Genomic DNA, 15,358 nt, shown 5'->3' with positions numbered 1-15,358 from the left:
AGAAGAGGAAAACTTACTATTGCAGGAAGAACTCATTTAGGCATCGCTGATTTTACAAGAAAGTGGGACGATGAATTGTGTTGGGAAATATTTATAGCAAAATAAGAAATTTTAACAAAACGAATATCGTTTTTTTAATAATTTCCAATTATATTATAATCGGATTTAATTTAATTGAAAATTTCCAATAAAATATCGCATTTCATTTCGAAACAAAATCATTTCTGGGTAGAACTAAAAAATTTTGTAATTTCTCTTTTGAAATATTTCACGCGTACATTATTATTTTTTTTTGTCACCCTTTGACGCACAAACGGCGCCTGTGGGGATGATTTTTCGTGACGGATTTTTTTCTTCGTTCATATTCACGCTTTGATCTGTTGAAAATGTCAATTGTGAGCGTGGGAGTGTGTGTTGTGATCAAACGCTTGATTTGCACTGAACCCACGCGCCAGTGCAATATGACAATGGATTTTTCGAGGCTATAAATATAAAGTATGAAATATGCCAGGGTTAAGCTTTTAATTGCATTTTTACATATATAATCATTTCGGTATTTGGTTCAAAAGAATCCCTCCATCCCCATTTGTCTCTCACAATCGTTTTCTATCTTTACTGGAGGAAAAAAACATCTCTCATATTTTTTGGTTCAGTCCGGCTGATATTTGTTGGAGGAGAAGTAATTAAGAGGCACGATTTCTCTCTTTCGGGCTGAATGAGCAACGTGAAAAGCAAAGCGGCTCTTATTTTCTTGATGAGTTTAGATTCGCTTGAATGGAATTCTCTTTGTCTTCATCAGCAAAAAATATATTAAATTATTGGAAAATTTTCTATACACGTCACTACAGAAATTGATTTATTATATTTTTGATTTGACCCTTGGAAAAGAGCTAAATATATAATTTCATTGAGACTTTTACTGTTCCATTTGCGAGATCAACAGCAACGCTTTCAGTTATTTTGAATCACCAGCAATGGATTCATGTGCGCAACTATAACTGATAAAACTGATTGACCATGACTGCAGGTCAAGTACAAACATACATAAAAATGCACTTTCTCTCGTCGGATGCATAAAATCAGTGCAAGAGCAGCAAATTGAATTTTTCCGCAAATGGAAAAAGTTCTTTGCCTGCGCTGATCTTGTGCGCCCGTCGAGCCAAAGATATATATTCTAATTTTAGATCTCTTCGGCCTCTCTTTCTCTCTCATCCCTGCGATATCAGAAATGCACAAGAAGCATCAAGCGAGCGAGAGAGGAATCGTGTTCGATATCGGAGGGAAAAGTTTTCCTCAAATCCGGGGACTCGTCGTTTTTGTCAATTGATTGGTTTTCGATTTCTCGGCGGATTGTTTGGCTTTGAGCGTAGCCTAAAGTTGGAAAAAAAAAACAGGAGGGACTAAAACTGAACTTGATTGCTTTTTACCCTCTGTGATTGATGGACTGCGATTCAAATCGGGGGTAAATAAAATCCCACAAATTTAGAAACTTGGCCTCCAATTAATATATTTAATTGTTTAAATATTTTAAGGAAAAAAATAAAGCAGTTTTTATTATACATGGGGAAAAATCCAATTCTGGGACAATTTTTGGACAAAATGACACTCTAGAAACTTCACGCAATTTAATTAAATTGGCAAAATAACCTTCAGCCTAAATATCAAAAATTTTATAAAATTAAATTTTCAGCCTTGTGTTGAATTGTGAAGAAATTATTCTGAAAGAATTGTTTTATTTTTATTATTTTAGAACATGTTGAAATCCGAATTTTCCAGAAGTGGCAAAATGCACGCTGAATGAAGCAATTCTACGGATTCAGAAGTTTATAGAGTTAGTGCGATTCAGCCTTGAAAAGTTGTCGGCAGGCAACCAGCACAACAGGCGAGTCGAGCCAGTTGCTGCGCACAACAGTTTGATTCAGACAAATGCAGCCTGCCTGGCTATTTATGAAACAATATCATTTGTTCAAAGTGAGATTTAAAGTTCACCCTTTGTTAAAAAAAGAAGTCGTGGAAATTCTCTTGTTAAACAGCAAAGGCTGAAAATAGAAACAAATAATCTCTCCACCTTTTATAATTAGACACGACGCGCAGAATGTGCAGAAAAAGGGAATCTGGGGCAGTGGAATTTTTCTCCCTGCTGCTTTCATATTTTCGTCACTTTCTTTCTCTCGAGAAAAACACGAAGACAGCAGTGTATGCACGAATCATGTCAACGGCCCCTTTCTCTCTGGAAAAACAAGAAAATCAGATCAACAGCGGGGAAAATCGAGCACACACGTCCGCGTATTTGCTTTTCCGTTTAAAAAAGGGGTCGCTTTCGGCGAAAGCTTTTTCAACGCACACGCTTATTTTGAATACTTCGGAATTAAAATTTTCTTTTCTGCGAGAAAAAGTTTGAATTAAAAGCTCGTCTTATGGCTGTTTGCACACCACTTTCCGCCATTGCTGCAGTTTTCACAGTGCCAAGTGCAGCCCCGCGGCGCTCTCTCGCTTTTTCCACACTTGCGCTGTTTTCCCGATAAAAAAACGTACGCTCAGCTCGTCAGTAAAGTTGCTAAATCATTGATTAATGGACTTTTAATTTATATTCAACTGCCTCATTCGTACTATATGGAAGGAATTATATTTTTAATTTCTTAATTTCTTTCAATTAATACACTGAAATTTGTAATAAATACTTTAAATTTTAATATTACCAATGAATATAAAAAAAGAAATGTTTATTTACAAAAAATATTTCACTTTTTATTGTAAAAATTTGTAGGCAAACTAACAATGTAAGTAATTTAAAAATTATAATTTTAAAGAATAATAAAAAACGTGAATAGTTAACCAAAAATTTATACACAAAAACTATTTAATGTGATAATATTTACGGAAATTGTATTTTCTCATGTTTCAATAAAGATGCTCATTAATTATTTAAAGAATGAAAATTTCTATGGGACAGAATTAAGTAAAATTCACAAGTAAATGCATACCCAAATTAAAAAACAGATTTAATAATTGAAATGTGCCTCAACTTGAATTTAAACGAAAAGCTTCAATTCCTGTTATTGTTATTACACTGCTAAATTGAATTTAAGCTTCAATATTTATCAATTTTTGCATAAATATCCTTGCCAGGTTCTACATTATGTATCTTCTTATTAATTTTGAATACACTCTTGCCAATTCGTTGCAATTTTCTAATATTTCTTTAAAATAATTGTTTTATATATTAATCAGTCACATAAATTATTCTTAAAAAGTAAAGAAAAGTGAGTATAATAACTGAAAAAAAATTGACTCAGAAGTCGGGAACATAATGGGGAATTTTTTAATGAATTTTTCCCATAATACAATTGAAATTGCAGATTTTCATATTTTGGTTGGCATCACTGGTTAAAAAAGTGGCCAAGTTCATTTGAGTGGCTCGCTAACTTCACGATCGCCATTGAAAGCGGAAAATTGACTTACCGAACGTAAACACGGATCGTTTTTAATTTAATTGCGCTTGAATTCGTCCAACTTTCGGCAGTTTCCACTCGTCAAAACCACCTTTCATCGAATTTCCCTAAAAATGTAAACTCGCTGGACCGAAATGATGGAAAAACGACTAATTCTGTCGCTGCTGCTCTTCGCGCTGGCCAAACTTTCGGCGGCGGAAGAAGATTCGGCCGGCGAGCAAGGCAAATTCGAGCCGTGGAGTCCGCTCGTCAATTGCTCCTTCCTGTAATTATATCATCTCAGCCTTGTTTGGTTTGATAATTTTAATTTGGTGCTTTTTCAGTCCGAGAGAATTCATCGAGTGCGACGAACCCGTGGACCACAAGTTCAACAAATCGGCCAAGCAGAAGTTGGGACACGGCTGTGTCAAGGCACGGAATTTCTCCTTATTTAATCATTAAATGATTGTAATTTAAAATCTGCAGTTTGGAGGATACAAGTGGGAAGACGTGGAAAAGACCAACGTCACCTGCAGGGTTCTCTCCGACATCGAGTGCTTCGGAAACAGAACCTTCTTCAGGGATGGAGTCCCTTGCATTAGGTAATTTTCTAAAAAAAACAACCAAACTGAGATTGAATCTCAAGTTCTTATTGAAAAAGACTTACTTCAAATATTTTTTTAAATTAATTAAAGAAATTTATTCCTATGAGATTTTTTTTTAATTTTTAATGGATAGAATAATCATTTTTTGTCTCATTCTCAGGTACAGTGGACACTTTTTTGCCACGACCCTGCTGTACTCGATCTTGCTCGGCTTCCTCGGCATGGACCGCTTTTGTCTCGGACAAACCGGCACAGCGGTCGGGAAGCTTTTGACCCTCGGAGGGTTGGGCGTGTGGTGGATTGTGGACATAATTTTGCTTGTGACCAACGGACTGATGCCCGAAGACTTCAGCAACTGGAACCCTTACGTGTGATCTTCCTAGTTTGTTAATTAAGGTGATAAAAAGCTGTCCGATGACGAGAAACAAAGAACATAATAAATTTTTTAAGAAGAAAAAATTGTCCAAAAAATAAACCAATTTAATTAATTCTAAAAAAATTACAATTTTCCATTCTATTTTATATATTTTTATTATTATTTTTAATTGTTTTGAATTTCCCTCTATAGTTTGTTTTGATTTCGGACGAGGTGGGCGTTTTTCAGGTTCAGAGAGGGGCGTGTTGACTTTGGCCCACTTGGAAGAGACAAAATAATCACCAAAAAACAGTTGTTTTTCATTGATGTCAGCGTAAACGAAGCCAGGAATAGTTTTCGCAACTCTTCTGAAGATAAGATCTATTGATTGGGATGCAATTTTTCGACATGAAATGGCTTTGAAAACAAGTTTGAAGTTGTAAGTACTGTTTTTTTTGTAACTCTCAAGATAATCAATTCCTGGATGTATGTAAATATTTACTTTTCTGTTCTGTCTAATTAGCAAAAATTATAAAGTTTATTAAATTTGGTTCATTTTCTTATTTTACAATTAAAATTAATTTTGTAAAGTTCTGGCATTTAAACTACAAGACGAACAATTTTTGCCTTAACAAAAATAGCTCCGTTATCTCTCCATATTTGGCTAAGCTCATAAAACAACACCAAATATGGTCTTTATATCATTTGTAAATATTCAAAATGTTTGCAGGCGGCTTCCATACCAGGTGCACAGCTACGCACAAACTCTTCAAGCCTTCAAATTCTCGACCCAGGAAAACAACGACCGGAGCAATTACAGAAAATCAATTTACAAAAATGTCGTCGGAGCCACTTTTGTCGGAGTGGCGAGTTTCGCCCTCTACAGATACCTCGAAGGTAATTTTTTTTTAAATATTGTACCAAAGTAATCATTTTCAATTTTTTCAGATGAAAAGAAAGTTTTAGCCGCAACCGAGGAAATAACTCAATCAGGAAATGTGAAGGAAGGTTTGCCCTTTTACTCCTTGGACGAGATCAGAAAACATGACAGCAAGGAGAAGAAAATATGGATCACTTACAAACAGGTTGATTAAGCAATAAAATCGATGTATTTTTAATAATAATTTTTATTTAGGGTGTTTACGATATAACGGAATTCATCCCGAAGCATCCCGGCGGAGGAGAAAAGATAATGATGGCCGCAGGAGGGTCTGTCGATCCTTTCTGGATGATCTACGGAGTGCACAGAAACCAGGACATCCTGAACATGTTGGAGCAGTACAGGATTGGTATTTCATTTTATTTTGTAAATATTTTTTTTTTAATTTTGTTGATTAGGAAACTTATCCGAGGAGGAGTCAAAGATTTCCGTGCAAGACATGTCTGATCCGTACGCCTTTGAGCCCCGCAGACACCCTGCCCTTCAGCCCCGATCGCTCAAACCCTACAACGCCGAACCTCCTTTGAAACTCCTGGCAGACAATTTCATCACTCCGACGTAATTTATTCCAGGATTTCATCTCTTTTTTTATCTTAATTTTCAGGAATTGAGAACAAAATAAAAAGGCAAAGCTACGCATTTTGCAATAATAACTCTAGATTGTATTTAAAAAAATTGATCAAATTTCCAAAATTCTAGAGAGCTGTTCTTTGTCAGAAATCACCTGCCTGTACCTGAAATCGACATTGCCACTTACGAAATTGAAATCGAAGGTGTCGGACTGAAACCCATCAAGTTGAATTTGGAAAAACTGAAGAAATTCAAAAGGCACACAGTGACGGCTGCGGTCCAGTGCTCGGGAAATAGAAGAAGTGAAATGATTGAGGTTGTTAATTAAGCTAAAATTCAATCCATTAATTATGTATTGATTCAGGTCAAACCTGTCAAAGGTCTGAGTTGGGGTCAGGCCGCGATCGGAAACGCCACTTGGACCGGAGTTCGACTCCGAGATGTCCTTCTCGCCGCCGGTTTGAAGGAAGACCCAAAAGGAGTTGAACACATTCAGGTAAATTATCATTCTTTTGACTTATTGCAATAAAATTTTTATAAAAATTGAACAGTTTGAAGGGCTGGACACGGATCCGTCGATGAATCCGTACGGAGCTTCGATTCCAATTGAAAAAGCGCTGGATCCAAAGGGAGACGTCCTGCTGGCTTTTGAAATGAATGGTCAGCCTCTGACCAAGGACCACGGCTATCCTGTCAGGGTTGTCGTACCTGGCGTCACCGGCGCTCGAAATGTTAAATGGCTAGGTAAATTAATAATTTTGTTTCAAAACCAAAAAATTATTAAATTTCTTTAGGGAAAATAATTGTTTCCGGGAAGGAAAGCGATTCGCATTGGCAGCAGAATGACTACAAAGGATTTTCGCCAAGCACGGACTGGGACACGGTGGATTTCAGTTCTGCGCCGGCCATTCAAGAGCTGCCTGTGATTTCGGCCATCTGCGATCCCATCCAAAACGAAAAGGTCAAGCCAGTCAATGGAAAAATCCCAATCCGAGGCAATGATAATGATATATTTTGGTCCTTGTGAAAATCATTTCCAAAATTTTAATCTCTCAGGCTATGCGTGGTCTGGCGGTGGCCGGAAAATAGTCAGGGTCGATGTGACCTGGGACCAGGGTAAGACGTGGAGTGTGGCCACCTTGGAGCAGGAGGAGGCCAAACACCCCCACCACTGGGGTTGGTCTCTGTGGAAGGTCGAGGTCCCAGTTCCGCAAAACGCTGACAAGGTATATTTTCAGAATTGTCTTTTTCGTTTTTATGTCTAAGAAATTTTTTGTATTCAGATCGAAGTTTGGGCCAAAGCCGTGGACTCGCAGTACAACTCTCAGCCGGAGAGTTTCGCAAACATCTGGAACCTGAGGGGCGTCCTGAGCAACGCCTACCACAGGGTCACAGTCAACATCGACAAAGGCAAGAAGTGAAAAGGTTAAAATCAAATTTTGGTGTAAAACGGGAATATTTTTAATTGTTTGTTAATAATTTTCTTTTCATCCGAAGCTTTTCAAGAAGCTGAATTTCAAGTGGTGCTCTTTAGAGATTGAAAGATACAAAAAGCCGTTCTTGGTTGTGGTAAAATCGCAATAAAAAGCTTTATTTTTATACACACAAGCGACTCGTTTTCCTCGTCTGTTTTTAATCTTGGCACGCGTCAAGTGGCAAGAAAAATGCATCTCTCTTGTTCTTGCACTTTCAAGGGCGGATATTTTATTGCATGTGAAGTTGCAGACGCACTCTCTGTGCAACGTAATTTGGGTGATGCCGCAGGGCGAGTCTGATAATTTGGCCGAGGCGGGAAAAGTGATTCCTTTATGTTTGTTCGCAAGAGCGGCACATCTCGATTGAACCGCGCGCCGGCCTAGGCTAGGCTGGAAATGCTTCTCCTTGCGCTTCGATCAACTCCTGGTTGTATAAAGTTTCAGCCAAAATTATACTTTAATTTCAATTTTCACTGTTGAAGAAATTCTTGAATATAATGAATACAGAAGGCGATTTACTTTAAATATTTTATTTAAAAAAAAATACCCTCATTAATTTTGCTACCATTTAATTGAGCAGTAAAATTGTTTTATTTCAGTTTATAAAAAATATTACGAACTTTTCCCCCTCTAATTTCTCATATTTTGGAAAAATTCAGTTTCTGCTTTTGGGAATTAATTTTTGATGATGAATTATTTAATTTAAATTATCGCTCAAATTCACTTCATTCGCAGAATTCTTGATCTAAAATAAATTAAATATATTAACTTGGGACAAAATCATTGTTCTTGTTTTCATCACAAGATAAATAATTTGAGTTTTGTGTGTTCAGCATCAATTCAAATCATAGTCCTAGCAATTATATTTTTTGAATTAATTAAAAAGTTAAATTAATTTTACGAAAATATTACCATTTTTTCTCTCTAATTTTGTATTTTGGAAAAAATTATTTTTATTAATAAGCTGATGCTTTTTACTTTCAATTTCGATGAATGAAATTAATAGAAATATAATATATCTCTAAAAATAAGTGCATTTTTTGAGTTGAACAAGTTCTTTGGCCTCCCCACGAGAATAGGGAAAGCCACAAAACTAATCATCAAACAAGATCTTTGGCCAGCATCCATTCAGTGGCGATGACAGCCAAGTTCAAATCGCTCCTGTCCAACGTAAACAGAAATATTTTTAGTTTCCCTCCTGAATGCATCTTCTTCCTGACATGAGGATTGTAAAGTGAATGAGCGTCTTATTTTCTTTAAAAGCTGCGTGCACGTTCCTCTCGGTCAGATTACAATCTGGATAAATAAACTAAAAGCTTCCTTTTTAGAAAAGAAAAAACGAGAGGTCTTTATTTATACATGTAAAAATTTTTACAATTTATATCAAATTATTCCAAATAAAAAATTAACTTTTTTAATTTCTTTTTAATAATTACATAAAAAAAATGTATAATATTTGCAATGATTTATTTTCACTTCTTGAATTTCACATTTTTCTAAATTATTTTCAATTTTATTTGAATTCAAAATATCCAAAAAAGCTAATTTTTAATTCTGGTTGTTATGAATCATTGTTCCTCAAAAGAGACTGTTTGTAACCTTTTGCAAGACCGGAAATTCTCATATCTGTGAAAAAGTTATTCCGAGCCAAGCCCGCGCACTCGAGAGGGCCCCACTTTTGTTTCTGGTCTCGATCGTCGCTCGATATATAAAAGAGAAAACTTGTGCGGTCCGAGTCACTCCGCCATGGACCGTGCAGCCGTGCTGATGCTCGCCACCCTTCTCTTGGCCCCCTCGCTCGCCCAACGCGGTGGTCCCTTGCACCGCCCTGATGACTCATGTCCCCCCTGCGACCCTTCGACCTGCGCGTCCAAGAATTGCCCGGCCGGCGAATTCCTGCCCGGCCCTTGCACCTGTTGCCCGTCGTGCGCCCTCGAGGAGGGAAGTTCCTGCTTCAACAAGTCCATTCAGGCGCTTCCACCCCCGCCCCCTGGAAAGGTCATCGCCCCCTGCGGAGAGAACCTCGAGTGCCTGCTCAGGAAGGACCTCCATCCAAGGGTGAGAAACACGTACGGGTTATTTAAAAGACAATTTGATTATTTTAATCCAAAATGTTAATATTTTGGAACTTAAAAAAGTTAAAAGGCGCAACTTGGATATAATTAGAAAATAAAATTGCAAGTTAAAAACAAATTCTCCTCCAAATTTTAAGGGGAAAAATAAATTTTAATAAAAATAGAATTATTAATTATTTCTAAATTTTTTATAATTTTCCTGGTGTTATTTTGTTATTTTTAATAATTTGATTTCATTTAAAAAAAAGGTAAAAGTTTCCATTTTCTAAATTAATAAAGTTCATTAGCTGAAAAATTGTTAATCAAAATTTAAAATCAAATCAAATAACTTTCTTTAAATTTGAATGTGACATATAATTTATTATTATTATTTTTTTTTTTTTAATTCAGCATTTTTTTACCATTTTTTTTTCTTTTTTTTTTATAAATCTTGTCGTTGAAAATAAGTAATTCTAGCCGTGCAGTTTTAATATTTTTTGCCTTGTCAGCTCTTGCGTCAAGTTTTGTTTGAAGTGTGGCCAAATTTAAAACCGGCTCGAGTTTTCTCTGCAAATTGGCAAACTTATTTTTGGTGTGTCCCGAAAAAAAAAATAGGCCACCGCGCAGTTTTTTTCCTCTTGATGCAGGTCCAGCTCTTGAATTTGTTGCGGCCATCAATCATTTGAATTTGCTTTCGAAACTATTTTGGGCCTTTCGAGATTCTTCCTTTTTGGCACTCGCCGCTGAAAAACCTCACCGAGATTATAATTTTACTTTTCTTAATGGTAAACACGTGTTTATGCCGGCGCGACGAGATATAATTGAAGGATGCTCTTTTTGTTTGCATCACGTGGCTCTGCCTTTCGGAAGTGATGAGATGATGTCACTCAAGTGAGGCTTAAACGTCATGAATGATGAGATGAAACGAGAGGTAATAAAAACATTATGAGACTGCCAATGCGTCTCTTTTGAACTCACAAAACAATTACAAATACTAAGCCTAATGGTTTTTTGGCATCCTAAAATAGAATTTATAGAGACAACAAAATATGGTAAATTAAAAAACATAACCAAGGAATCTCTTGGCGGAAGAAAACTGCGCAGTTTCCAGTTCAATTGCTCTGTATGTGCAACACATTTACAGTTTATACAGCTCTTGAATGGGGTTTATTTGTTTTGTCAGCGCGTTTACAAGTGTGCATCTTATTAAACCACCAGACAGAAGCGAAAAAATTGTGACTCTTAACTGAAAATTCTCCTAGAAATAATTTATAAATAACTTGATTGTTGTTAGAATTGGAAAAACTTCATACAGAGCTCCTTAATTGAGTTAATTAATACTTCAAACAACACAAAAAAACATTCGATCGTGAGAGAATCCTTCAAAAATAACTCATAAAATTAATTTAAAATTTTGCACAAATTTTATTTCATATAATTATACCATTTTGCACTACAGATCAGCAATAATTGGAAGTGATTAAAAGGTCATAAACTAATTATTTACAAGAATTTTCATAATATCAACATTTATATGGAAAAAAATTAAATTCCTTTAAAAAAAAACAATCAAGATGGATGTCATAAGTTCAAAAGACAAGATTCAAAATAATTTCCATAGGTTTCATCTTTCATCGAGACAATGATTGCGTCTCCAGCATTCAGTTCAGCCCTGTCTGGCCCTCTCATGTTTTTACAAAGCGCAATGAATGGTAATCATGTGCCTTCTTAAATTAAAAATGTGCATTTCTTTGTTGCAAAATTCACAGTTTGCTTTCTCATGTAAGTGTACGATGCGAATGTGATATTTCAGGTCTGTGGAAAAATAAAATTTAGCCGAGCATTGATTGCAGCAATGCTTTTTCTCTATTAGATTGTGATCAGTTGCCAAGTGTCTCTCAAGAATATCTTTTCTTAAAAGTTCCTTGCTGCAGTGAGCACACTTAAATTTATTTGGGATTGATTTTCTTTTTTCCAATCTCTGAAGATTTGAGCTCAAATTGGATTTTGAAGATCGAACTGAATGAACTAAATTCTTCTTGTTCATGTGGTATTTCAACAATGATTTCTTAATAAAACTTTTCATGCAAAGCTCACAACGAAAATGAGAAAATGCACTGAAAATGCGGTGCGCCGCAGGTGGAGCGACGAGACGCCACGTTTTTTTTCAAAAAATTTACAAGCAAATTTTCTATCTTGACAATTAACGAAACTTTTAACCCCGCTGAAAAAATATTAAAATTGATAATTACGATCAGGACGTTCCTGAGGCGCTGTGCACGTGCAAGCAGAAGGAGGCGGTTTGCGGCACCAACGACCTGACCTACGAGAACATTTGCCAGCTGAGGGAAGCGGCCGTGCGCGGAAACTACCGCGGCGGTGCCCTCGCCACCAAGAACTGGGGCCGCTGCAAATCCCGCAAGTTTTTTCATTTCTCTGAAAATTCCCTTTATTTTATTTTTTAATTATAGTGCCCGAAATCACTGGTCCTCCCGACGACACGTACGGCCCTTTGTCCAACGAGTTGGCCCTGGGCTGCGAGGCCAAGGGCAACCCCATCCCCGACGTCCACTGGGAGTTCCGGCCAGAAAACCACGCAAACAAGAGAAACCTGCCAAGTATGGATCTTGTAATTTTTGTTATTAATTTTAAATATAAAATTTATTCAAAAAGGCGACGACCAGTCGGTTTCGGTGCAGGTTCGAGGAGGCCCCGACTCGTACATGGTCACGTCCTGGGTGCAGATCATCAACCTGCAGGTCAACTACACAGGCACGTACACCTGCGTCGCAACAAACGAGATTGGCACCACCAGGGCCGACGCCAAAGTTGGAGTTTACACGCCATAAAAAGTAAAAATATATTATCTAAAAATGATAAAATATTATAATTTTAATTATTTCTAGTGATTTTTGGCACCCTACACGTCTCAAACTATAGGAAGGAGGAAGATTATATTTTCAGCTAAAGATGATTGAAAGTTTTAGAGAGATAATTTGTATAGATTTTTGTATTTTTACAATTTTACATCACACTTAAATGTACTAACACAATTATTACATTTTTTAAATTTGCGTTTGAAGTAAAAAACAATAAAATAGATTATGTTTTAAAATACAAGACACTGCCCGATACCTCCGTTTACCAAATTTCCACTTGGTCTGGTTCACTGAAACATCGGGGAAGAAAAGGTTGGAAACGAAAAATAAAAACCAAAATAAAATATAAAAAGAGGAGAAGAGAAGGGGGGCAAGAATTAGAGAGTTCAGATTTCAAGTTTCACTTCTTCTACATACTCGGGCGACGTCCAGGACGGGCCAGGCGGGGATTCTTGGCTTCTGCGAATTAAATTTTCACAAAATGAACCAAAATTAGGAAGCATAAATTAATACCTACCCCGTTTGACTTCTGGCCAAGAGGCTGGACTTGCGCAGCTGGTCGAAGTAGCCGATCAGTTTTATGCTGGTCGGAATGGCCATCAGGAACATAACCATGCACCACATAGTGCAGAACCACAATCCGTTCTGAAATTAATTACAAAAAAGTTCATTCGGGGCAAATTTTATAATTTTACAATCATATATTAAAAATTTAATTAAGATTCACATATTATTTGTAATTTTTGAATAAATTTAATTTTCAAATAAATAATTCAATAATTTATAGCAATTTTTTAAATTTGTAAACAATCTTATATTTATTTTTTCAATTCATTATTGTTTTTGGTATAAATGAATTAAAATTTTTGTACAAGTTTGCGCGTCGGGGGTGGAATAATTTACCAAGGGGTCCATCAGATGGCGGCAGAGCAGTTGGCGCACGCCTTGGAACACGTTCCAGATGGGCCGACAGGGTGCCACAGTGTCCTGCACCGAGTCGACCACGTAGTCCTGGAATTGCGCCACGTAGTTCAAAATGCGCTCCGTGAATTGCCGCATTTTCTAAAATAAATTTCCCATTTTAATCAACAAAAGTCATAAAAATAATTAATTAAGCAACCTCTTGAGCAATGTTGGTGCCTTGGTTGCCGATGAAGTACTGAATCGTCTTCAAGTGAGACATGCTCTGCGTGATTTGCTTCTCAATGGGGATTAATTGCACCTCAAGGGCTGTTAATTGGTACACAAGCTCGTCCTGCAAAGTCCGTGTTCAGTTTGGCGCTTTCATTATACATAAGCTTATCTCAATATAATACCTCTTAGGATTATAATTCACAAGCGCTAGCAAATATACAGTCTAGCCTGGAAAATGACACAAACAATTACTATGGAAATTTCTAAATGTATATTTCATTAATTAAATTAATAATATGATTAAACGTAGAGGATCATAAATTTAAATTATCAAAAGATTTTGGGCTTACAATTATAAAATAGTTGAAATTTACTCTAATTATTCTTAATTTTAAATATTCAAAAAAAATTGCCAGGTTAATTTTGATGTTTAATTTTTTCTATATTTTACAAGTTTTTGTTTGCATATTTAATTCCAAGGAGAAAAGATGTAAAAAATTTAAATTACATGGAATAGGACTGAATTTTTAAAATTAACATTGTTTCTTCTGGGAATTTTCTAAAATAATTTCCCCCCTCAAAATTAGCCAGATATTGATCGAAATTTCACCAAATCACGGAAATATCGCCCCATTTAAGCTGGCAAAGTTAAATTAATTAGTATCTTAACTTCAAAATTAAGATTGAAAACTTAAGGGAAACGGTCGATTTCACTAATAAAAAAAGAATATTAAAAAAAAGTGATTTTATTTAGAAAAAATTTGAAGAATTTAAGGATTTTCTTCAAAGTGGGAAAATGATTTTAATTTTGCTTTTGAAATTGATTTAAATTTTCCTTCTGAATGGAGTCAAAATGTATAAAAAAACAGTCCATTAATTTAGAAAAAAATGAGTATAATTATGTGGGAGTTGGCGCATTTGCAGAAAATTGCGTGCTACTTAGTTTGCATAAAAACAAGGCGCTAATTAATAAGCATCATAATTTAATCAACTAATTGCGGGTTTTAGCATAAGCAAGAGAGTGATTACTCTTCTGGTCTCGAGGGGCAGAATGTTGGTGCTGATGAGTTTGCGAGTTTTGGTCACGAGGGAGCGGAGTCTGCCGGTTGTGGCGCCGTCCTTGATCTGGTTGGCCACGTTCTCCATTTGCGTGGCGAACGAGGTCAAATCTTTGGCTGTCACGCTGCCACTCAGCTACAAAAACACCCGCTTTTCACTCTCGACACATGGCACGGCGGGTTTGTTGACTCACCGAGCCGCGCAGGCTGGAAAGGTCAACAGACGTCGTGTCGAGCAGGCCCTGCAGCGTCTTCTGCAGACTCGGCGTCAGCAGCTGCAGGTTCCGGAAACTCTGGTCCACGCTCATGCGGTCCAGCTCGGCGTGCAGGCCGTGCCACGTCTTGAACGCCGTCGCCGTCTCCGCGTTGAACACGCGCGACAGCTTGAACGTCTCGTACGCCGGACGGTTGTCCCGACACTCTCTGAATAATTAAAAATAGCAAGAAAAAACAATTATTTTAATTGTTGAAATTTATAGAAAAGATTAATTATTTGAGTGAAAATCCGGATTGAATCAATTTATAAACCAAAAATATTTCAGATTTATTGGGGGAAAAAACTGCAGGAAACGTCACGATTTCAATTTTGATGGAAATTTTTATCAACATTTAACATTGGTTTCGCTGAATTCAGTTTTCTAAGAAGGAATTTAAAACATTTGTCGAGTGGTAAAGTTTTTAAATTTGACATTTTTTCATATGAGAATTTTAATCTAAAACTTGTACAACAATAACTGATCAAAATTTCACCAAATCACGCGTTTAAATCGAACCGCAATTAAGTCGGAAAAATACAATCAATCAAAATTTTTCAATTGACCTTATATGGGAAAAAGGTTCAGAAATTTTATTTAAAG

The 15,358-nt window shown here is 36.4% G+C and overlaps 4 protein-coding genes across 9 annotated transcripts in view; 3 read left to right on the top strand and 1 right to left on the bottom strand.

Annotated features, from left to right (window-relative positions):
* The first annotated feature begins 3,408 nt into the window (after positions 1-3,408).
* Positions 3,409-4,779, top strand: LOC132197771 (TM2 domain-containing protein CG11103). 2 transcript variants are annotated; one of them, XM_059621304.1, is made up of 5 exons: positions 3,409-3,717; positions 3,776-3,863; positions 3,918-4,033; positions 4,197-4,432; positions 4,641-4,779. In XM_059621304.1, exons 1-4 carry the CDS (start codon positions 3,587-3,589, stop codon positions 4,408-4,410), a joined length of 549 nt encoding a protein of 182 aa, XP_059477287.1. In that variant the 5' UTR covers positions 3,409-3,586; the 3' UTR covers positions 4,411-4,432; positions 4,641-4,779. The 2 variants fall into 2 exon arrangements, with proteins under 2 accessions (XP_059477287.1, XP_059477286.1); XM_059621303.1 differs by lacking the exon at positions 4,641-4,779 and having other exon boundaries at positions 3,410-3,717; positions 4,197-4,547.
* Positions 4,689-7,509, top strand: LOC132197769 (sulfite oxidase). Of its 2 annotated transcripts, XM_059621302.1 has the most exons (12): positions 4,689-4,830; positions 5,122-5,288; positions 5,340-5,476; positions 5,527-5,680; positions 5,730-5,889; positions 6,031-6,217; positions 6,266-6,397; positions 6,453-6,645; positions 6,696-6,896; positions 6,958-7,127; positions 7,185-7,326; positions 7,399-7,509. In XM_059621302.1, the coding sequence occupies exons 1-11, from the start codon at positions 4,805-4,807 to the stop codon at positions 7,320-7,322; spliced, it is 1,665 nt and encodes a 554-aa protein (XP_059477285.1). In that variant the 5' UTR covers positions 4,689-4,804; the 3' UTR covers positions 7,323-7,326; positions 7,399-7,509. The 2 variants fall into 2 exon arrangements, with proteins under 2 accessions (XP_059477285.1, XP_059477284.1); XM_059621301.1 differs by having other exon boundaries at positions 7,185-7,509.
* Positions 7,510-9,105: 1,596 nt separating this feature from the next.
* Positions 9,106-12,552, top strand: LOC132198337 (insulin-like growth factor-binding protein-related protein 1). Its single transcript, XM_059622323.1, has 5 exons — positions 9,106-9,434; positions 11,689-11,848; positions 11,902-12,048; positions 12,104-12,282; positions 12,337-12,552. Exons 1-4 carry the CDS (start codon positions 9,123-9,125, stop codon positions 12,277-12,279), a joined length of 795 nt encoding a protein of 264 aa, XP_059478306.1. The 5' UTR covers positions 9,106-9,122; the 3' UTR covers positions 12,280-12,282; positions 12,337-12,552.
* LOC132198335 (prominin-1-A) overlaps positions 12,423-15,358 on the bottom strand; it is a 27,894-nt gene continuing 24,958 nt past the window's right edge. For 2 of the 4 annotated variants that reach the window (XM_059622315.1, XM_059622313.1), the window contains exons 12-17: positions 14,696-14,924; positions 14,473-14,637; positions 13,430-13,564; positions 13,213-13,371; positions 12,827-12,954; positions 12,423-12,768 (exon numbers count right to left, since the gene is read on the bottom strand). In XM_059622315.1, the coding sequence (XP_059478298.1) occupies positions 12,696-12,768; positions 12,827-12,954; positions 13,213-13,371; positions 13,430-13,564; positions 14,473-14,637; positions 14,696-14,924 (889 nt within the window). In that variant the 3' untranslated portion in view covers positions 12,423-12,695. Of the gene's footprint in view, positions 12,769-12,826; positions 12,955-13,212; positions 13,372-13,429; positions 13,565-13,625; positions 13,672-14,472; positions 14,638-14,695; positions 14,925-15,358 lie in introns of those variants that run through there. The other 2 variants (XM_059622314.1, XM_059622316.1) reach the window with 2 other exon arrangements.

This window comes from Neocloeon triangulifer, unplaced genomic scaffold (assembly GCF_031216515.1).
Source record: "Neocloeon triangulifer isolate White Clay Creek 2 clone unplaced genomic scaffold, ASM3121651v1 ptg000012l, whole genome shotgun sequence".
Classification (NCBI taxonomy): Eukaryota; Metazoa; Arthropoda; class Insecta; order Ephemeroptera; family Baetidae; genus Neocloeon; species Neocloeon triangulifer.
The sequence above is the reverse complement of the archived record's forward strand: the minus strand, read 5'-3'. Positions and strand labels throughout refer to the sequence as shown.

What these genes read in the sequence shown, in the direction of transcription:
- LOC132197771 (XM_059621304.1), top strand. Translation starts at nt 3,587, where the DNA reads ATGATGGAAAAACGACTAATTCTGTCGCTGCTGCTCTTCGCGCTGGCC. An exon ending in TGGGACACGGCTGTGTCAAG is followed by an intron (nt 3,864 to 3,917) that starts GCACGGAATTTC and finishes TAAAATCTGCAG; the next exon opens with TTTGGAGGATACAAGTGGGA. An exon ending in GATGGAGTCCCTTGCATTAG is followed by an intron (nt 4,034 to 4,196) that starts GTAATTTTCTAA and finishes TCTCATTCTCAG; the next exon opens with GTACAGTGGACACTTTTTTG.
- LOC132197769 (XM_059621302.1), top strand. Translation starts at nt 4,805, where the DNA reads ATGGCTTTGAAAACAAGTTTGAAGTT. An exon ending in GAAGAAGTGAAATGATTGAG is followed by an intron (nt 6,218 to 6,265) that starts GTTGTTAATTAA and finishes GTATTGATTCAG; the next exon opens with GTCAAACCTGTCAAAGGTCT. An exon ending in TCGAAATGTTAAATGGCTAG is followed by an intron (nt 6,646 to 6,695) that starts GTAAATTAATAA and finishes AAATTTCTTTAG; the next exon opens with GGAAAATAATTGTTTCCGGG.
- LOC132198337 (XM_059622323.1), top strand. Translation starts at nt 9,123, where the DNA reads ATGGACCGTGCAGCCGTGCTGATGCTCGCCACCCTTCTCTTGGCCCCC. An exon ending in CTGGGGCCGCTGCAAATCCC is followed by an intron (nt 11,849 to 11,901) that starts GCAAGTTTTTTC and finishes TTTTAATTATAG; the next exon opens with TGCCCGAAATCACTGGTCCT. An exon ending in AAACAAGAGAAACCTGCCAA is followed by an intron (nt 12,049 to 12,103) that starts GTATGGATCTTG and finishes TTATTCAAAAAG; the next exon opens with GCGACGACCAGTCGGTTTCG.